The sequence below is a fragment of the Gaeumannomyces tritici genome (assembly GCF_000145635.1).
Source record: "Gaeumannomyces tritici R3-111a-1 unplaced genomic scaffold supercont2.4, whole genome shotgun sequence".
Taxonomy (NCBI): Eukaryota; Fungi; Ascomycota; class Sordariomycetes; order Magnaporthales; family Magnaporthaceae; genus Gaeumannomyces; species Gaeumannomyces tritici.
Genome location: NW_008804548.1, coordinates 879188 through 899880, shown reverse-complemented (window position 1 = coordinate 899880; position 20693 = coordinate 879188). Strand labels below are relative to the sequence as shown.

The 20693-nt window shown below is 59.5% G+C and overlaps 8 protein-coding genes and 1 non-coding gene across 9 annotated transcripts in view; 6 read left to right on the top strand and 3 right to left on the bottom strand.

The window, feature by feature from the left end:
- GGTG_07720 (hypothetical protein) overlaps positions 1 to 2342 on the bottom strand; it is a gene marked incomplete at its 3' end in the record, with an annotated part of 3108 nt that extends 766 nt beyond the window's left edge. The window contains exon 1 of the mRNA XM_009225545.1: positions 16 to 2342. Coding sequence (XP_009223809.1) covers positions 16 to 2216 — 2201 coding nt within the window. The 5' untranslated portion in view covers positions 2217 to 2342. The remainder of the gene's footprint in view (positions 1 to 15) is intronic.
- Positions 2343 to 2516: 174 nt separating this feature from the next.
- Positions 2517 to 6414, bottom strand: GGTG_07719 (sulfite reductase flavoprotein component). Its single transcript, XM_009225544.1, has one exon. It carries the CDS (start codon positions 5841 to 5843, stop codon positions 2631 to 2633), a length of 3213 nt encoding a protein of 1070 aa, XP_009223808.1. The 5' UTR covers positions 5844 to 6414; the 3' UTR covers positions 2517 to 2630.
- Positions 6415 to 7516: 1102 nt separating this feature from the next.
- On the top strand, positions 7517 to 8922 carry GGTG_07718 (hypothetical protein). The gene is made up of 2 exons (XM_009225543.1): positions 7517 to 7967; positions 8044 to 8922. The coding sequence occupies exon 2, from the start codon at positions 8250 to 8252 to the stop codon at positions 8679 to 8681; it is 432 nt and encodes a 143-aa protein (XP_009223807.1). The 5' UTR covers positions 7517 to 7967; positions 8044 to 8249; the 3' UTR covers positions 8682 to 8922.
- Positions 8923 to 9766: 844 nt separating this feature from the next.
- Positions 9767 to 14561, top strand: GGTG_07717 (copper-transporting ATPase 1). The gene has a single exon (XM_009225542.1). It carries the CDS (start codon positions 10654 to 10656, stop codon positions 14260 to 14262), a length of 3609 nt encoding a protein of 1202 aa, XP_009223806.1. The 5' UTR covers positions 9767 to 10653; the 3' UTR covers positions 14263 to 14561.
- A 114-nt stretch (positions 14562 to 14675) lies between these two features.
- On the top strand, positions 14676 to 14764 carry GGTG_20157. Its single transcript has one exon. It is a non-coding gene; the product is annotated as a tRNA-Tyr (tRNA).
- A 731-nt stretch (positions 14765 to 15495) lies between these two features.
- Positions 15496 to 15930, top strand: GGTG_07716 (hypothetical protein; the record flags this gene model as incomplete). The annotated part of the gene is made up of 1 exon (XM_009225541.1): positions 15496 to 15930. The coding sequence occupies one exon, from the start codon at positions 15496 to 15498 to the stop codon at positions 15928 to 15930; it is 435 nt and encodes a 144-aa protein (XP_009223805.1).
- Positions 15931 to 16683: 753 nt separating this feature from the next.
- On the top strand, positions 16684 to 17724 carry GGTG_07715 (hypothetical protein; the record flags this gene model as incomplete). Its single annotated transcript, XM_009225540.1, has 3 exons — positions 16684 to 16710; positions 16785 to 17215; positions 17424 to 17724. 3 exons carry the CDS (start codon positions 16684 to 16686, stop codon positions 17722 to 17724), a joined length of 759 nt encoding a protein of 252 aa, XP_009223804.1.
- Positions 17725 to 18699: 975 nt separating this feature from the next.
- GGTG_07714 (hypothetical protein) lies at positions 18700 to 19521 on the bottom strand. The gene has a single exon (XM_009225539.1). The coding sequence runs from the start codon at positions 19281 to 19283 to the stop codon at positions 18984 to 18986; it is 300 nt and encodes a 99-aa protein (XP_009223803.1). The 5' UTR covers positions 19284 to 19521; the 3' UTR covers positions 18700 to 18983.
- A 397-nt stretch (positions 19522 to 19918) lies between these two features.
- GGTG_07713 (hypothetical protein) lies at positions 19919 to 20541 on the top strand (the record flags this gene model as incomplete). The annotated part of the gene is made up of 2 exons (XM_009225538.1): positions 19919 to 19972; positions 20332 to 20541. 2 exons carry the CDS (start codon positions 19919 to 19921, stop codon positions 20539 to 20541), a joined length of 264 nt encoding a protein of 87 aa, XP_009223802.1.
- Positions 20542 to 20693: the final 152 nt, after the last annotated feature.

Below are 20693 nucleotides of genomic sequence, written 5' to 3'. Positions count from 1 at the left end.
ACAAAGGCCTCGTACCGCCTGCGCCTGTCCGCCTCGGCCTCTGCCTTGTCGCGCTGCCGGATCCTGCGCAGCCGCTCGTCGCGCTCCATGGCGCGCAACTGGTCCTGGCGCTGGATGAGCTCCCTCTCGCGATCGAGCTCCTCGCGCCTGGCCACTTCCGCCGCGTTCGCCACGGCCTGATCCTCGGCCCTGGCCAGGCCCTCCCGTAGCTCCGTCAGAGACACCAGGAATGTATCCCGTTGCTTCTGGTGCAGCTGGCTCTCGTGCTCGCTACCCCCCGTTGGTACGCCCTGCATCGCCACTAGCAGGTCGCCCATACATCTGGCGAGGCATTGGACTATTGCGGCCATGGGGACGGAAAAGTCGGCATAGCGCCGGCCTGGCCCGGGCGGCCGGGTGCCGGCAACGTCGAACGCTTCACCGAGGGCGAGCACTCCCATCGGAAATGCCGTCTTCATCAGGTCCCGGGCCAGAGTGGCGGGCCTCCGTCCGTGGCGCAGATAGCGAGCAATCCTTTCGACGAGAGTCCGCATGGAGTTCATGGTGTCCTCGAACAGCGGCGCGTGGTAGCGGAAGAAGCGCGCCTGCTGCACGAGATCGGTGTTCCTTGGCGCGTGGGCGAGGTTGTTTTTTAAATCCTCAAAGCTATCCTTAAGATCTCGAACGGGACCGATATTAGAATCTGGTGCGCGTGGAAGCCGCTGTGGCCACGAGTCTCCAGATCCAGCCCAGGCTTCCTTGCCCATAAGGCGGGTCAACTTGAATATGCAGCCTCGTGAGACCGTGGTAAGCTCTAGCTCCAATGCAGCTTGATTATCAGACCCTAGCGGAAGTTCACGGTGTCTAACATCAGGGCGTGCGTCGTCGTCGACAGAACCGGCGGCGCGTTCATCGCCGTCGACAGAGCCGACGGCGGCTTCCTCGTCGTTATCCGAAGGCACCTCGTAAGGGGCGTCCGACCTACGGACTGCGATCCCGCGTTCAGGGCGTGGGGCAGGTCGAGGCAGAGAGGAGGCAGGCCTGAACAAAGAGGAAGCGGGTCGAGGTTGGAGTGCTTGGCGGTTGTCATCGTCTGGCGTCTCGGCATGACTATGTTCCTCCTCGGCATCGCCGTCGTCGTCGCCGTCGTCGTCGTCGTCCACGGTATCCTCCTCGGCCACGTAGTCATCCTCTTCCACCTCTCGACTCGATTCATATACATACTCCGCCTCTCTAGCCTCTGGGTCTGGACCGTTGGCTTCTTCGTATTCTGGCCGTGCCTCTTCTTCAGTTTCTTGGTCGTCGAATTGGCTGTTTTCTTCGTCGAGTAATTTGGACATGCCGTCTTGGTGCTCCTTCTCCTGGCTCCCGTGGTTATCCTCTCGATAGTCCTGAGCCACGAATATACTCTCCTCTTGGTCATCCTCAACCTCGGTCGTATCCCCCCTTCGATCACCCCCACCCTCGGTCGCATCTCCCTGCTGATCACCCTGAACCTCGATGGTATCCTCCGCTTGATCGTTGGTCTCATCGCCCCGTACACGATCCTCCACATCTTCAACAAAGGCCTTCCCACTCCCTCGGCGACCGCTCTGACCCCCTCGGCCCGCGGGCGGGCGGGGTAGATCGACAGGAGGCTGCGCGGCGCGATTCTGTCCCTTAGACCGCAATCGGGTCGCAAGCCTGCCACCGCCGTCGCTGCTCGCATAAGCTCCATCTGGTATTGAGCGCATTGCATCAGAGGCGGCGAGAGCCGGGCCCCTGCGCTTGGTCCTCTTGGCCTTGCGCGGCGAGGGCTCCGCGTTCAGGATCCCGGCGACGGGGGCTTTGCGCTTCCTCAGGCGCGGCGCGGCGGGGGCGGGTGCGAATGCAGCGGGGATGTTGTCGTAGTCGTCGTCGTCGTCTTCGCTGTCGCTGTCGGCCGCCGTCCCGTGTTGGCCGTCACGTCGTCCGCCGTCCGCCAGCTCCTGGCTGGCGACGGTGTCGGGGCCGGTGAGGACGATGGCGCGGCGGCGGCTGCGCGTGCCATAGCTGTGGATGTCGCTGGCTTTTGTGGCCCCGGGCTCCGAGCGCGACCTCGAGGCTGGGGGCCCGGCCGGCGGGCGCCCGTTGGTGCCGTCGTCGATGGCGGCGGCGAAGGGAATGTTGCGACTGCGACGCGTTGTCGGACGCGTCGTCAGGAAACTCGAGGGCGGGGTGAGCTGCTGTGCAGCTTTCCGCTTCGATCGCGTGTCCATTTTGGCGATTTAGAACCGGTATCAAGGCATCGGGTTGGTTCGAGGCGGGAGTGAAGTTAAAACGGAAGGCGCATCCATGGGGGCAACGTTTGGTGGCCGTGGGTAGTTTTCTCTTGCAGTTGACGTTGATGCGCTGTTTGTCTTCGCGCAAGTCTGCGGGGCCCACATTTCCAACGCTAATATCCAACGTCATGCGACCACTTAGGAATACTTGTGCGGGCTAAAAGCGCTTGCAATCTCACGGCCCTCTGGCACAAGTAAACATCGACGATACAATTCATGAAGATGGAGTCCGCTAAGCACGATTAAAACAATAGTGTGATGCGTCAATTCGTGAGACGTAAGTTTTATCTAAATCTTGCCTAATATGGACATTTTGCCTCCAAATACTTCACATAAGAACCAACAAACTACCTAGTAAACCTCAAGCACATATCGCACCTCCTCCTTGAGCCTCTCAATCTCCTTGCGCGGGTCGACCTTGCGGCCGGCCGCCTTGGCCTCGGAGGCGATGGCCTCCTCCAGCACGGCCGTGACATCGGGCACGGGCCAGGTCGGCCCGCAGAGGTAGAAGGAGCCGCCCTCGGTCACGTACGCCTTGACGATGTGGTCCAGCGTCTGCCGCATGCGGTCCTGGATGTAGATCTTCTGCGGCTGGTCGCGCGAGAAGGCGGCGCCCAGGAGCGTGATGACGCCCGCGTCCACGTACGCCTCCCACTCCTCGCCGTACAGGTACTCCTCGCGCTGGTGCCGGCTGCCCATGTAGAGCAGGATGGCGCCGATCTCCTTGCCGGCCGCCTTCTGCATGGCGCGGTGCTGCACGAAGGCGCGGAAGGGCGCGAGGCCGGTGCCGAGGCCGGCCATGATGAGCGGGGCCGTGTCGGAGGCGGGCAGCTTCATGACGGACGGCTTGACCGAAACGGTGACGGTGGCGCCGACGGGCAGGGTCGACAGGTAGCGCGTGGCCTGGCCGGTGCGCGTGCGGCCGAGCGGGTCGACCCAGTCGACGACGACGATCATGAGCGACACGCTGGTCGGGGTGACGGCCTGGGCCGACGCGATCGAGTACTCGCGGCGCTTGAGCGGCGACACGATGCGGACCAGGTCGCCGAACGAAGGACGCGCCGACTTGAACTCGTCGAGGAGGTCGACGTAGGTCAGCGTCTGCACCTCGGACCTCTCCTTGAGGCTGTCGGCGCCGGCCTTGCCGCCGAGGTCCTCGAGCTTCTTCTTCTCGATTGGGTCCGTGGCGAACTCGGCCAGCGCCTCGTAGAAGCGCTTGGGGGGCTTGCCGAGGATATCGAGATTCTGCACCAGCGACTGGTACACGGTGCGCGTCTCTAGCACCGCAGGGTTCTCCCGCGACGGCACCTGGGTGATGTCCTCAGCGTTGAGGCCGTAGGACTTGATGAAGTCCTGCACCTGCACGGGATCGTTGTCCGCGTGGATTCCAAGGGCCTCGCCAATCTGGTAGGTAAGACCAGAATCACCGAGGTCGAACTCGATGTGGAAGATGTTGCGATCATAGGTGAGCGGCGTCAGGCGGCGGTTCTCCTTGACGCTCACCGTAAATGTCTTGACTACAAGGTCCGGACGGAGATCATCGGCTGTCGCGTAGGCTTCCCTGAATGCGAGGGCCTTGGCGGCGGCCTTCCAGTCCGAAAGCCCCAGGACCTCCTCCGGCTGCTCCTTATGGAAGGGAACAAAGCTGCGGTTCTTGATGGACAGACGCAGGTTCGTTGCCACCAAGTCGGACGGGAGCTCGACCCAGGACTTGGGAACTTCGACTTGGCGCAGAGCCTCGTCGAGGGCGTTGATGCTCTCCTTGATGACTTGGGCGTCCTCGATTCCGTCGGCCAGCTTGACCAGCTCGTCGACCGACAGCTCGGGCCTGGCAACCTTGAGGAAAGCCAGCTCCACCAGCTGCTTTGCGATGCTCTCGTACGCCGGCGAGAAGGAAGAGTCCAGGACGAACAGCTCAATGCTGTTCTCGTGGATCACCCACCGCACATTTGCAGGGATGCGCTTCTCGACATCTTCTGGCTTGCAGTTTGGCAACCGGAGGATAAGCTTGCCTCCCGGCCTCACATTTTGCAGAATTGCCAGCTCCTTGAGAAGCTTCTCCTCACCCACAAAGGCAACATCAGCCTCGTCAATCTCGTACGGAGCATCGATCGACTTTGCAGAGCTACGGATGTCGGTCCGGATGATGCCTCCCTGGATAACGCTGTCGTGAACGCCGTGCACGTAGACGTTGCTGGAGGACTCCTTGACGAGGAGACGCCCAATTGTGGCCGGCGAGTTTGTGGCAGCAGAGTTGTCAACATCCCAGAAGGAGTATTGATTAACCTGGTGGATTTGGCTGAGGCGAACCCCGACAGAGGCCTGGCCATCCTTGGAAACTAGGTTGGTAAGCACAGAGGCCAGGGTGCTCGTGTTGATGATATCGGTGGCGGCGTATTTGGCGTCCACAACGGCTGGCTCGTGGTTCCACTTGCTCGAGAAAGCCACGGCGGCGAGCACGTCCGAGTACAAGGCAGACTGCACCGAGGCATCCTGCACCAGAGCATCGCTCTGAACCTGGCCGAAGACGGCAATCTGCCGCACCGACTCGGGCAGCACGTCGAGGAAAGCCTCCTCGATGAAGGGGCGGTAGATGCGGACGGAGACGGCGCCGACACGCTTGCCCTGGTCCGCCAGGTGGGAGACGACCTCGCTGGCGATCTGGGACTCGGCGCTGCCGAAGACGACGACGACGGCCTCGGGTGCCTCGTGGCCAAAGTACTCAAAGGGGCGGTAGTCGGTGCCGAGCTCGCCGTTGAAGGCGCGCAGCGTCTCGAGCACCTTGCCGGCGACATCGAGGCGCTTGTTGGTGGCGCCGACGGCCTGCGACACGGCCTCGTACACCTGGCGGATGCCGGACTCGCTCAGGGCGTCGACGACGCGCAGGGTCTCGCGGGCGACGCGCACGCCGTCGTAGACGTGCAGGGTCGGCAGCAGGCGGGCCAGCAGGGTGGCCAGGATGGCCATGTGCTGGGCCTCGTAGGCCGACGAGCTGGCGACCAGGCCCAGGCCGAGGTCCTCGGCGGCCTGCAGGGCGGCGCCGTACTCGGCCACCAGGCCATCGCTGGCCGTGTAGTCAAGGGCGGCGACGTGGGCGACGAAGGGGCTGGCGACGTCGTAGAGCAGGGCCAGCTGGTCCAGGGCGGCGCGCAGGTGGCGCAGGCCGGCCGAGGGCGCGAGCAGCGACTGCGGGACGTGGCGCCGGCTGAGGTCGAAGTCCTTGGAGAAGATGTAGCCCAGAGCGAAGGCGCCGGCACCCGTCCGGATCTGGAGCGGGATCACGTCCGTGGCGCAGCCGTGGATGTTGGTTTCCTTCTCGGCGGCCCAGCGCCTGACGGCCAGGTCGAGGTCGAAGGTCTCGGGCGAGTAGGAGAAGATCTTGTCGGACAGCTTGTAGGCGATCTGCTGAACTAGCAGCTGGGCCGTCACGTAGGTCGGGCCCGAGATGGAGGCGACGGGGACGTGCTGGCCGAGCGGGAGGCTGGAGGAGCCCTTCTCCCAGGCCGGCGCCGGGCTGGCATCGACGGCGACGCCGCCGGACGACTCGTCATGTTTCAGTTGCATCTTGGCGGTGTTGGTGATGCCGAGGGAGGTCACTCTAAACAGTTTGCGACACGGCGAAGGCCAACAAACTCAAGATAATAATAAAGGAGTAGCGGAGGCTAACAGCCTGTGTTGACGGAGGTGGATACTATCGATGGCGAATACGGCACTCCGATATCCGTAACCACACAAGCAATGCGGTGAGGAGGGCCACTTGCGAATTACACCAAGATAAAGTGAAATTCTGAAAATATTCTAGGGCGAGAAAAACGTAAAGGAACAGTGCTCAGGCAAAAACAAAAAAACAAAAAAACAATAGATTTGAAATAACTAGAACAGCACGGCACTCAAACGCAGACAAGCACTCGAGGGAAGGAGGCCAAGGGTGGAATGTGAACAATCAGACTAAAACATGAGTAGCGTGAAGAAAAAAAGATGCCGCCCGACATCCGGGGCACCTACCAGTTTCCAATTACGGAATCGCCGACCCGCGGCGGTCTGGGGCGGACACCTCCTTTTTGGTAGAGGGCCCGGCCCAGACGCAAGAGAAGAAAAAAAGGCCTCGTCCGCCATGGCGAATCGAGGATTTCGCCTTCCTTACGCAGGGCGTTGGCAGGGTTTCGTGGGGGCTGCTCTGCGATGGGGCAGTTTGAAAAGGATCTGTCGAGCTCGATCACGCAATCGGACGCTAGGCCGCTTTGGGGATAGCGTGACGTCGGAACTCCCAGGCGCAGCGGCTCCGACGCCGAGTTTTGTGTAGGATGGATTTCCGTTCAAATCACGAGATGTGGCAAATGACTTCCACGTGAATGGCATCATCGCGTTTCGATGGGACAGTTCTGTATCTGCGTTGCCATTGATCTAACAGCGCTGCTGACCCGGTTCTTGGGTTGATCTTTCTGCACAATTTGATGGCGACCCAAAATACTATCTCCCAGTGACAAACAAACATGACCTACAGTCGGTCATAAACGGAATACCACCAGGACGTCGAGATACCTCAGACAGCGTGTGCGACGCTGCCCTGGATTCCCGTATCCGAACCCTTGGTTCCGGCCGATGGATTACCCGTCCGACCAATTTGTTCCCCTTTTTTGTTATTCTTGTCTTTCTTTTCCATCACGCCCTGGCCATGGCTCTTTCCTGCTGCGTCGAGAAAGGGGCACGTCACGCCCCTCATCGACACGGGCACGAGTCTTGCCTGGATCTTTGTCGAGCCCGTTCGCGTCATTTTTGGGGATACAGACCCAGCGCGTCTATTGAGGATCGCTCGTATGTGACGGTAGTAACAGCTCGCCCGCCTCCCAGCCAAGTGGCGACGGCAAAACACCCTCCCGCCCGCTCGGGCGGGTCGATCGGGCCGTAGAGAGATCGCGTTCCTCAGCTCCCGTCACTCGGCCGAGGGTGGGAAACGAAATGTGGACCGAGTTCTGTCTCGGCCGTGAGGTCCGGCCTCTGGCGGGGGAGTGGCCGCAACGCGCTGCATACTCATGCCCCCAACATCGGGCCCGGGCATATGAGCCGGCCTCTTGTGCATCAGGCTTCCGGGACAGGATCTCGTAATGCGCGTCTCAGTATCCCACCCCAGAACATGTTGAGCGAATCCTGTTTCCGGGTCTTTGGCTCGACTGCGCACGAGGTTTGTTTGCCTCCATGGCGGCCACCCACCCGGGGTAACACAAGCGCCGCTGCAGGTCAGGCACACGCACACCAGTGGCAGGTGGCAGGGCCCCGATTATGCAGGAACCTGCGCCTGACATGGCGATCGGGGTTGGAAGGATTTTGACGCCTGACGTCTCAACGACCTCCCGCTCCCCTGTCTCGGGCTCCGTCCTCCTTCTGGGTCAAATGGGAGGTGGTTCAGGCGGTATTGTGGTTGCGCCCACACAAGCCCGTGTTTTTCATGCACTGAGCCTTTTGAGTCAACCTCGTCCCGCCCGACGGCACAACTCCCGCCGACGGGGACATTTCCGTCCTCGCCCCTCGGTCGGAGACAGAAATCACCGAAAGGGCCGAAGTCAGCGGTCGCCCAGGGCAGATGCGAGACCGTGGTTCGGGTGCCGACATCGCCCAGTACGAAGTGAGAAGACGCCTCCTAACGGCATGACCCTCTTCTCGCCATTATCTGCCAACTTGGCGTGAGGGGTAAGGGAGCCCCAGATCGAGGCGTCGGCTTGGTTGCGTCAATTAACCGATGGCGGCTGGCGGTGGCTTCTGTTAGCTTGGTACATGGCAAGCCATGTCGTCGTGGGAGGCGAGATGTGATGGGGTTGACGGGCTGTCATGCAACATGGCGCGGAACACCACGTTTTGGTGGCGTGGCGGCTCGCTAACCAACAGACTACAGCAAAGGCAAGTCGAGGCTACTTGTCCCTGGGTGACAGATAGCCGATACGACGGCTCCTCCAACCTTGGGAAAAGCCACACATGGGTGTTGCGCCAGTGAGGCCTGCGACAGAGCTCAACGCTCTGTCGCATGGGGTTCCCGCGTGGACACTGACTGCTCTGTGTGGGAGTGACGGCGACACCATATGCTGGCTAGCCCCAAGGCTCGACTTGTTCCACATTGGGGGTGTGTTGGACATTGTCTGTCACCCGGGAACCTGGCTGACCACAGGATACACGGGATGGGGCAGCATCAGTCTAGGGACGAGGTACAAAAGGGTAAACGCGGACTTGGCTGGCGCCTCCTTCCCAGGAGAATGGATACACAGCAACTACGCCACCAGGCGAGCAAGTGTCGCTTTCCTGGAGCAGGGCAGAATATTCGCGACCTTGAGATGGGACGCAGGGCACTGCAGCCGTGATGCGACGCCGACACGCAGCTACGCTTGCAAACAGTTTCGCATCGTGCCCTAGCTATGGACCTGAACAGTTGAGGCTTGCCATTTGTCGACGTGGCATCCAAACTGTGCCTGGTGCGTTGCGGACTTTTCGCGTGGTGCGGACTTTTAGCGTGGAGTAGCATTTGGTTGGTTATGCAATGGACCCGTGGAGTCCAAACTGTGCCTAGTGCGTTGCGGCCTTTTGGCGTGAAGTAGCATTTGGTTGATTATGCGATGGACCGTGGAATCCAGGCACCAACTGAAAAAAAAAATCCGAACCGCAAAATGCTTTTCCCCACCCAAACTCTATAGCAAAAAACTCAATCAATCCAATTGCAACATACCAAAGCACCATAATACGCCCAAAACAGCACGAATTTTTTCGACAAACATAAAAAGCGAAGGTAAAATGACTGCCCATTAATTTGCAAATAAATTATAGTTATTGCTTTTTTTTGGTGGTGTTAATTGACTTTGAAATGAGAGCCCCTTTTTTGCGGTTCGGATTTTTTTTTTCAGTTGGTGCCAGGCTGTGCCTGGTGCGTTGCGGCCTTTTCGCGTGGTGCGGACTTTTGGCGTGGAGTAGCACTTGGTCGATTATGCGATGGACCGTGGAGGCCACCGCCAAACTCGACTCTGCCTGCGTCTGGCACCTGGTCGCCCGTCGATCCCTGCCATCAAAACTGGCCGGCACAAAGACCGCACATATCGCTCGGAACCCCATCATCCACTGGGGCAATGGGGTTGACGGAACGAAGCGGTCACCGGGGTGCGGTCGGCTCTGCGTCTTGGCTAGTGCCCTGCCTGGGGCTATCGGCTCCACTTAGTGGCTGCCACGGCAGGGGTCCATGCGTTGAAACGGCACTTATCAGTCATCGCGCGCAGGTTGATGGGTCCTGCGCGACTTGTGCGTGAACGACAGCCTCATGATTAATCGCAGCTACGACGCCGCCGACCATCACTGATGGAAGGGTGAAGTAGGCGAAAGCAACATACAGAATCCTGGGTCACAAACTGGGGGAGTCCCTCCACTTGGGGCCATTCAATCTCGCTACAGAGAATCTAGGTGATGAATAAAAAGCAGCTTAGCCAGCTTGGTGAATGTGTTGTCCCAGTGCATGTCTCCTCCCTCTTCACATCGACTCTGCTCGCATCGCCCTGTGCTTAATATCGTGTTGCGAAACGCTACTAGGAGCAAGGCCGAGTGATTCACTTTACTTTGAGCTACCGTCGCACTTGTTTTACACCCAACTCCGTTCTTCTCTGCCGACTGTCTGGCTGCTATCGAATGGTTTTCTGGACACGCCGTGTTCTCGTTTAGTGTTGTTTCCCTTCGGGCGTGCTCGCCGGCTGGGCTTGCTTGTTTTAGAAGACGGCCACGCTTCTGCCTTCCCAGCGCCGTACACCCTCGATTTTACCCACCCATCCCAGGAAGAGCAAGTGCGGCAGGACCCTCGCAGGCGGCAAAAGCAAACATTTATGGCGCCCAGGCCTTTTTAGTGCCAAGAAACCCCACGAGCCACTGCCGTCTGCCGTCTGCCGTCTGCCGTCCCGTCTCCCGGGGTCACTTTCTGGTTTCGCGCCCACCAAACGGAGGTACCTTTAGGAAGAAGGGGACCTATTCCAGGTACCCAAACAGGTACCTAGTCTCACTCGGTATCCCCTCGACATCAGCCGGCAACCGAGCACGCCTGACGCCCCCGGTCCGCATTTCCTAACTGGGCTCGGTTTAATAACCCGCGTCAATATCGATTACCAAATAGCTGGAGAGAGGAGGGCAGGCCACGAGAGACAACGACTCAGAGCCCGGCGGACTCCTCACTCGACTCCCTCAGCCTCTTGTATCAGACACCGGGAACAGTCCCGGGAATAGCTCCCCGAAGGATCCGATCGATCTCCTTGCTCCGCGACCTAACCGGCACGGTGCAGACCACACGTCAGAGGCTACAGACCAGAGACCACACCCCCCAGCTGGGCGTGCCGGCAGCACGGAAAGCGCCGCCGCCATGGCGTCGTCTCACACAGCCCGTCGCTCGACAGACCCCGCCGTGACCAGTTTCCTTCTGGGCAACCTGCACTGTCCCACCTGCGTCTCCGCCATAAAGGATGTCTTGCACGCGTCGTGCGGGGGCCAGATAAAATGGGTATCTCCCAACATCGTGACCGCCGTCGTGACCGTGGAACACGACCCAGACGCCCCCATCTCGACCATGGCCGCCCAACTCGAGCAGGCCGGCTTCAGGGTGTGCGGTATCACGTCCACCCTCGGGGAGTACGAGGTCCCTGGCGCCCACGCTGCTGCTGCCACCACCGCGGCTGGCACCGGGGGAGATGGTGCGGCCGACCGTGCGAGGGATAAAGGGAAGCAGCCCGCCCTCTCACTGTCGGGCTGGCTTAGGTCTCCAGTCTTCGGCTCAAGGTCTCCCGCCGATCGACGGGACGCGCACTTGAAGAACTGCGAGGAGTGCCGCAGGAAGAGTATCAGCTCGGCAACAGGCCCAGAGTCAAAGGGCGAGACAGCTATCGACTCTATCGCGTCACCATCGCATCCCGCTGTCAAGTACCAGGCTGCCAGCAAGGACGAAGGGCTCTCGTCTTCGTCAAAACATCCCATCGGCATGTCTACCAAGTCGTTCGTCACGACGGACGTCGAGGACGCCCCGGTATGGAGGGCGACCCTGGCCATCGGTGGCATGACCTGCGCCGCATGCTCGAACACCATCACTCAAGACCTCAAGCAGCGAGACTGGATCTCAAACATCACCGTCAACCTCTTAACCAACAGCGCCACCATCGACTTCCTGGACAAGGACAAGACGGATGACATAGTCGAGGCGGTCGAGAGTCTCGGCTACGACGCTGCTGTCGACTCGGTCGTCGTCATCCAAGAGAGCGATGATGCCGCGCGACAGGAGCGCACTGTCGAAATTGCCGTGCAGGGCATGTACTGCGAGCACTGCCCCAGCCGTGTCACTCGAAGTCTTGCCCCCTTCGCCAGCCAATACTCGCTCACCATCGACAAGGAACCCACGCGGCAGCACCCAATCCTGAGGGCAACCTACGTGCCCCAGCCGCCTGGGCTTACAATCCGCAAAATCATAGCAGCCATTGAAGCAAGCGACCCAGTATTCAGCGCGTCCATACACCATCCGCCAACTCTGGAGGAGCGGTCCAAAGAGATCCAGCGCCGGCATCAGCGCCAGATACTTTACAGAGTCATCTTTACCGGCATGGTGTGCGTGCCGACCTTTGTCCTGGGCGTAGTCTACATGTCCCTCGTCCCCGACAGCAACGGCGACAAGCACCACCTCATGCTGCCCTGGACCTCGGGCATCAGCCGCCTGCAGATGGCCCTCTTTATCATGGCGACGCCCGTCTACTTCTTCGCCGCCGACGTCTTCCACGTCCGCGCCTTTAAGGAGATCTGGGCCCTCTGGCGGCGGGGGTCGCGGACCCCTGTCCTGCAGCGCTTTTACCGCTTTGGCAGCATGAACACGCTCATGTCGCTGGGCACCACCATCGCCTACGTCAGCTCGACGAGCCAGCTCATCGCCGCCGCCGCCTATCGGCCCAGCACCGTCAGCGACTCCAACTTTTACTTTGACGCTGTCGTCTTCCTGACCTTCTTCCTCCTGCTCGGTCGCCTCATCGAGTCCTATAGCAAGTCGAAGACGGGCAGCGCGGTTGAGGCGCTGGGAAAGCTGCGTCCCACCACAGCCATCCTTGTCGAGTCGCAAGCGTCACCTACCGACCCGGGCGGCCGTGATGACGAAAAGGGTGATGCCAACCCTACCGTCCTTGTCACGGACACGGTGGTCAAGACGGATCTCCTAGACCTGGGCGACATCGTCAGGATACCACACGGCAGCTCGCCGCCGGCCGACGGCGTAGTGGTGCAGGGCACATCGAGCTTTGACGAGTCCAGCCTGACGGGCGAGTCGCGACCCATCCGCAAGTCTCCCGGCGACGCCATCTACGCCGGCACCGTCAACAAGGACGGCCCCGTCCTGGCTCGGGTGACTGGCGCCTCGGGCCATTCCATGCTGGACCAGATCGTGCGCGTCGTGCGAGAGGGCCAAGCCCGGCGCGCCCCGCTCGAGCAGTTTGCGGACTTGCTCACCACGTACTTTGTGCCCTGCGTCACCCTCATCGCGATCCTCACCTGGATAATATGGCTGGCACTAGGCTTGACGGGATCCATCGAGGGACACTTCCTTGACGTCACGTCGGGCGGCTGGGTTGCCTTCTCGCTGCAGTTCGCAATCTCCGTCTTTGTGGTCGCCTGCCCCTGCGGCATCGCCCTGGCAGCGCCCACAGCTATCTTCGTTGGCGGCGGCTTGGCTGCGCGGCACGGCATCCTGGCCAAGGGTGGCGGCCTCGCGTTCGAGACGGCCAGCCGGATAAGCTGTGTAGTATTTGACAAGACCGGGACGTTGACCGTGGGCGGCGAGCCAAAGATCACCGACTCTGAATTTTTCCTCGCCGAGCGCGACGAGACAGAGAAGAAACAGGTGCTCCTTGCTGCCGTCAAGGCCATCGAGGAGAACAGCAGTCACACAGTCGCCAAGGCGCTCGTCTCCTTCTGCGCTGAGCAGCCTCTCCCGGCCGGTGGAACCATCGACGACGTGCAGGAGATTCCCGGAAAGGGCATGAAAGGAGCGTACGTGCCCGGCGATGGCTCCCCCGCATTTGATATTATCGTGGGCAACATGGCGCTCATGGACCAATTTTCCGCCCCGGCGCCCGAGGGCCTGCATAAGACCATCACTGCGTGGACCGAGGGTGCCAAGTCGGTCGCCTTGGTCGCCTCCAGGCTACACTCGCAAGTGCCCGGGGACGACGAGAAGGGGGCTAGCAACACGGCCCCATTCTCCATCTGCGCCGCCTTCGCCATGTCGGACCCGGTCCGGCCCGAGGCGCGCGCCGTCGTCGCGGCGCTGCGCCAGCGCGGGCTGCAGGTGTATATGCTCTCGGGCGACAACGCGGCCACGGCGCGCGCCGTCGGAGCGCGCGTGGGCATTGAGGCCGATAACGTCCTGGCCGAGGTGCTGCCCGCGCAAAAGGCGGAGCAGATCAAGCGCCTGCAGGCGATGGCAGCCGAGCCCGTATCTTCCAAGAAGCAGCAGCGGCGCGCCATCGTGGCCATGGTGGGCGACGGGGTCAATGACGCACCCGCGCTGGCGCAGGCCGACGTCGGCGTCGCGGTCGGGTCCGGGTCCGACGTGGCCATCTCGAGCGCCGGCTTCGTGCTGGTGCACAGCGACCTGCGCAACGTGGTGACGCTGCTCGAGCTCTCGGCCGCCGTGTTCCGGCGCATCAAGCTCAACTTTGGCTGGGCCCTCGTCTACAACGTGCTCGCCGTCCCGGTGGCCGCCGGCGTCCTGTACCCGGTCACCACCCAGATGGGCCAGCACGTCCGGTTCAACCCGGTCTGGGCCAGCCTCGCCATGGCGCTGAGCAGCATCAGCGTCGTGCTCAGCTCGCTCGCGCTGGGCACCAGGTGGTGGGCGGTCGGGTTCCGCGCCAGCAGGGTCGGGGTGGCGGCGGACGATGGCGTCGCGCCGCTCGAGGGCGTCGTGGTGGTGTCGAGCGAGGCTGGGGAGGACAAGGTCTGATTTCCTGGTGCTGTACGCGAACACCTCGAGCTCTCGCTGCTGCCGGCTCTCACTGACTCCCATTTGTTTGGTCTTTTGTTTCATGTCTACTTTGCTGGACGGGTCGCAATTCCTTGGTCCTTGACAGTCCTGCCTTTTTATTCGTAGAATGGGGTTCCTTAGCTGCCAGCTCTCGCGGGTTTGCTCAGCTGAGATGGTCGCAACATATTGCTCTTTCCTGTATGGCCTTTACGCGGCCGAGTTATTCTTCATCCGTACAAACTTTATTCATTGCTTTCTTCGGTAGTATTCGAACCCGTTATATTGTGTAGTCGTGATGAAGTGATGGTGGGATGCAAAGGGGTGTTGAAAGTGGATCCCATGCGAGGCATATCAGAATCGCGGTGGGACCCTGCATCCAACAAATCATCTAACTCCCCTTGGTGTAGTTGGTTTATCACGTTCGACTGTAATTGTTCAAATTGTTATCGAAAGGTCCCTAGTTCGATTCTGGGAGGGGAGACATTCTTTTTGCCTCTTTTTATCTTTCTAGTAGAGTTGATACCTTTACCCCTGAATACCCCTCCAGCGTTTCACGGTGTAGATATTTATTTTCGAGGCGTCCCAAGCAGGTCGCTTGGTTTGGATCTAAACTCCAATCCCGATTGAGTTTGGGCACGAATGACAGCAGACACATGCGGCTTGGCTGCAAACTGACAACGCAGCCGCCCCGCAAAACATCACCTGTTCCTGAACAGTCGTCATTGAGGCGCCCTAAACATAAACCCACGATCTGAAAGCTGGCACCAGTGAACGCGAACGGGACCATATGAAGTGGACTTTGGGTGCCCAACAGGAAGAGAATGAGTACCTAACCAGACCCCGAGATGGAAAGCGTGACTCCATCTACGTTAATAAGAAGGCCGGCGGGCAGCCCTAATTGATATCTCCGTTTCGCCACGTCGGCTTGCCCAATTTTCTTCCCCAACTTTTTCTGCTTCTGCAATCATCAATCTCATCAACATTGAATTTTCCTGGGCCTCGAGTTTTCGACGAGACAATACCACCTACCCTCACACAACCCACACACACAGACACAACCTTACTAGTCGCCATGGTCACTATTGCCTACTTTAACGCTCTACGAAGTTCCGTTATTTACAAGAGTGCATATATACCTACCTTTATCCTTTAAAATCGCCGCTGCGTCTTTTCTCCCCCGCTAACCCCACGGCACGGCTAGTGTCCGACGAGATGATCGCCGAGAGCACCACCGCCTTATCCTTTGCCCACGCCGCCACATCCCCAACAGAGGCACCCACAGCTGGCGTTAACCCTAGCAAACTACAGCAGAAGCGCGACAGACGCAAGAAGCTGCAGCTCGCCGCGCAAAAGAGGCTCGAGATCCGTCACCAGGGGCCACAGTCGGCGGCGGCGGCAGCGGCGGGGCAGCAGCCTCTCGTCACCACCACCGGCGAGCAGCAGCGCACCAAGAGGAAGCCGCGGCACAGCCTGACGGATCTCGAGAAGCGCCGGAAGAAGCAGGCGAAGCGCGCGGCCAGGAGGCTGAAGAAGGAGTTCTTCCTGGACCTCGAAAAGGTCACGGCCGGCATCGCGGGGCTGGGGAGGGCGGAGGGGCAGCAGGAGGCGGCGCGGGATGGGACGACGGGCATGGAGCTTGACGCATAGGACCGGCCGGTCGAGCTGCGGGCGAGCTGGGCTCCCCCAGGTATGATCTTATCCTCCCTGTGCTGAACGCGCTGGCCGATTTCCTATCATCTAATGACAAAACGCCAAGGTGCCTGATACTAGGCGAAGATGGCCAATCGAACTGCCGCCAAGGGTCACAGCTGCGGGCCGATTGCTATGACGCTTTGTCTCGCGACCTGCCATTTTACCGAGAATACGGATATCAGCGTCAATGACGTCACCCGCGCACCAGCCAAAAGGGCAAACATTCGTTCCTCCCTCCCACCCCAACACCCACAGAGGGACCTTGAGTCGAGACACCTGACAAAAGGCACAACACCGCGCCGTCTTGTGTTTTGCCCGCCCTCGACATGTTGCCATCCGCGGACCATGCCCAGTCTTCCGGGCAACAGAACGAGCCGTCGCGGTTTTCTTCGACACTTGACCTTTATGAGGCTAACGGAAGGGTGTTGACGAACCAGCCACTCGGAATGGCCAACCAAAAACAGCACGCAATACTTATAGATACGGTGGGAAAAGGCGTTATCGCCTACCAGCAACACCATGGGAAAGGGAGCAATAATCTACGCGGCGTGGATCTAGGGCAACCGTTTTAATACAATTCGATTTTCTTGCGAGACTTAAGCCGCCATCTCCACTTCCGGCGTCCATACTCGAGCCCACGATCCTACCGAGCATACACAACCTCGTAGGCCACCTACCCACTTCTCACCCCCACACACCGAAGCAAACATGCCCAACGCCGACCGCAACGTCTGCGTCACGTCCGTCGACGGCCATACGGGCTTCCTCATCGCCGAGCTGTCCTGACCAGCGACAACTTCTTGTCCAAGGTCGACAGCGCCATCGCCCTCTCACTCGACGCCAAGTCGGAGAAGGCCATGGAGCTCGAGGCGCTCAGCGCCTCCGTCGTCGAGCGTGAGCCCGGCTCCGGCCCGGACGGCGTCGCAGCCGCTCACGAGAAGTCAAAGTGCGACACCCTCTGCCTGGTGCCGCCCGCCCGGCCTGACAAGCTCGCGGCATGCACCGAGCTTGTCGAGAGCCGCGCGCGCCGCAGGCTGCGTCAACAACGCACTCCTCATCAGCTCGGCCTGCGTCGACTACGTCGAGCGCGAGACGCAGCCGCGGCTGTGCGAATTTATCGATCTCGAGGCCATGGCTTTGACGACAGGCACCGCGGCCAGACGATGGCGGTGACGGGCCGCATGTTGGCCAGCGGCAAGGAGCTCACGGCGGCGGCCAGCAAGGGTGTCGGCGTGGAGTTGTAGTGCAAGGACATCTCGGAGTAAGCAAACCTCCTCCCATCCCTTCACTCCTCGCCCGATCCAGACGTCTTTTCTTAACCTCTCCTGGCAGTTTGCTCGATCCTTCTAACATCCGCCGTGCATAGACAGGCGTGAAGCCAAGAAGGTTTCCAAAGCGCAGTTCGAGAGTGACTAGTCAGAGCCTGAGTACATCCTCGAGTATTACAGCCTGGTGCGCGAGGGCAAGACCAACTACATCGCCACGATGGCCTTCCAAGACGTCACCGGAAACCATCCAACGGAGCCCGATACCTTCTTTGGGCTGTACGCTGGCGAGCCACGGCCTCAGGGGGAGCGCCGGGTTTCATCCAAGCCGAAAGGGTCGCTCCTTCGCAGGGTCTTGGAAACACGCGACGCCTTGCTAGGGTATATGGGAGGCTTTTTGGCGTTCTGGTCAGCACCATTGAGCGTGGCGCTCTGTAAAAGACGAGAGTGGTGGAAAAGCACTAGCAGGATCGTAGCAGTTTAAAGCAAGCCGGGCTGCGTCATGATCCCAAGTGCCCTGTGTTTTTCTGTGGCTGAACCCGCAGGCTGTTCTTAAACCCCGTGCCACCATCGGACGGTGCGTTCGGATGAAGGATGGCGAGTGGGCGACATCCACTCGTGAGGGCTTCTCCAGGCTTTCCAGCCATGCTAAAGACGCCCCGAATACCCGGCACTCGGAGCAAGCGTGGCAGATGCACTAATTGCGTCATGGTATCGATGTCGTCACGACTACGTCTCCGCATGCGCGCGCACCACCGTGTTTCACTTGCCGCCACAGTGAGACCGCCGTATAATAACCTACCCATGTCTCGCGCTTCCTGCCTTCTGCAATAAATATTGTCTTCTCATTTGGTACACCACAATGCCAAGCTTGACAGAGGGCACCATAGGAGGCACGATACAGTCGACCATGGGCAGGAGCGAGAAGTCGAGCTGAGCAGGATGGGATGTAGCCCTTACAGGTTACTGGGAGGTAGAACCATGTGTTCAGCGGAGCCTAAAGTCTTGACAATACTCATAGTCATCTGGTTTCGCGGTATTCTGGATGGGCTATTAAGCTCAAACAGAAAAAGGCACAAGTCAGCAAAATATCAATGACCGAACCCGCCTATAAAAGGGAAGGGACTAATTATGATACACGCCCGGTAAATTCGGCATCAAGGATACTTTGGCCCTGGTAGCCGGACTCTTCTCTTTCCAGGGGTTAGTTATGTTGCGACAGAGATTTCGTTGTAGTTCACATTGCTGCTTGCCACATGGTCAGGCCCGATCGGTGGGTAGAGTTATATGGTAATAACATTGGTGCTAGGCAGGGAAGGCTTTGCTTAATTCATTCATGAATCCATTTCCCAGGGCCAACAGCTTCGTGCAAAGTGCAGAGCTTGGACACAAGAATCCCATGATGGGAGATGGATCTACCAGTCAGCCCTCAGCGGTCAGTGTGGTGCTGGTGATTCTGTCACTTGAGAAATCGGACGCTGTTACACAAAACTAAATATATGGATGTATAAGGGATAGGGGCCCCAAGGGATATAGGACGAGGAAACAGGGACAGCTTTCCAAATGCAGATACCTTTGCAAAAAAGGCCCTGAAAACAAACGCCAGCCGGATTGTAACACCGCAACTCCCCTTACGCCATGCATAAAACATAAGACCCAGATACGCACGCCACCTAGCCAAATCTTCACATACGACCACCTTACAAAGATGTCATCTCACAGTCACCCAACGAGGCCATCTGCCTAAGCCTTGAGGCACATGCAGGAGTTTGCGCAGGGGTTGCCGAACAAGCTCCTCACCGCCTTGCCGCCCGACCGGCCGACGGCGCGGCCGGAGGAGTCGCACTTCATGCGGTCGTAACAGCTGATCGGTACTATGGATCCCAGCCCGTTGCTGCCGTAGCTGGGGCCGGGGCAGAAGAGCCTGTGGCTGGGCTTGGCGCCGGTCGATGTCGGCTTTTGGGGCTGGGGCTTGGCCGGGAGGGCCGCGCCGAGGGTGGCAAGGCTGGTCGAGAAGATGGCGAGGGCCGTCGTGAAGCGCATAGCTGCAAGGGCGGCGTTTATTGGTGGGTGTGAATGAAAGGCCTGTTCTCAAGATGAGGTTGTCTTTTGTTATGTCTGCTGTTGGTAGCACGGCGAAGGGTGATGTGAGGTGTAGATGAAACCGGTGGTTGGGAAACTGTCGTAATTCTTGGTCAGTTTGTTGGTGATGGTCTATGTGTTGAAAGACCGCAAAGAAACCTGTTTCAGGCCAGAACAATATAATTATTCCTTGGGATGCCCATGAGTTGGAAAGTGCTTGGGCACAGTAATTGTCATGGCAGCATTGGAGGATCATCGTGTGCGACACCGTAGGTAGTAACTCCGTTGTGCTTCTGACGCCGCCAGATAATCTTCTACGCCGATAGCCACATCCTTTGCTGGTCTCGGCCTGTCTGGCCACTAAGTGTGGGCAGTTGCACTGACCAAAACTTGAAGCTACTGAAAGCGCAAGACGCGCAGGTGCGGCACGCAATCCTGTGTCTATATAATTGGATCAGGGAGAGATGGTGGCTTCCTTCGGTTCTTCAATTGGCCCGAGGAACAGATGATGCATCAGACTCCTCCGGGAGCAATAGGAAGCGATATGTGCCGTAGCCTCGACGAGATCCCGCCCGCTGGCCGAGGTCGGTCCCGAGATGGCCGACGTCGCGCCGCCCTTGGCGCGTGAACTGATCCTGCTCCGTGCTCAGGTCAGCCACAGACGGTGACACAATGATGGATCGCGCCCTGCCCCTTGCCAAGGGGGAACAGGAAAGCTGTATGAAGGCATGTTGCATGAGCAAACCCCATCCCCTAGTCTTTGTGCTTCGGCAGGATCTCAAGGAGGGCGCAAGCTAAAAATGGGGCTCCCTAGCCAGCCTGGCCTGCGCTGGGCTGCTTTTAGCCAAGCAAAGGGAGAGTAAAAGGCGGGCTCATCCAAATACTCTTCGCCACATAATTTTCTGTACATTCATTTACGTGTCAGAGGGCAGGTGGTGGAGTGGCGCTGCCTCGGGACCGACATCAGAGAACCTCTCCATCACGCTGATGATATAAATCTCCTCGCTAGGCTTCGGCGGGCACCTGTCCGGCGCGTTTTTTCTTCTTCGGTGCCGGGGAAGACGACGAAGCCTGCGACCTCAACGGCGCCCTGCTTGGCGACGTAAAGGCGGCAAAAAGGCAAACTAGCGCGGCGGAAGAGAGAGTGCTGGTAGCTGCCGCGGCGTTGGCGGAGATGTGTCACGCTGAATTCCCCGATGCCCAGGGCCTGGGTGAGTAAGCTGCGCTTGCTGCCTATGCACCGTTTCGACGGCGGCCGGGACAATGGTGGCTGTAGTGGGGCCGGAGGCGGCCGCTGGAGGCCGGGGAGACGACGGGCTAGGCGGTGGGATAATGCATTGCTAGCTGGTAACATAATCTAGACCTCTTAGT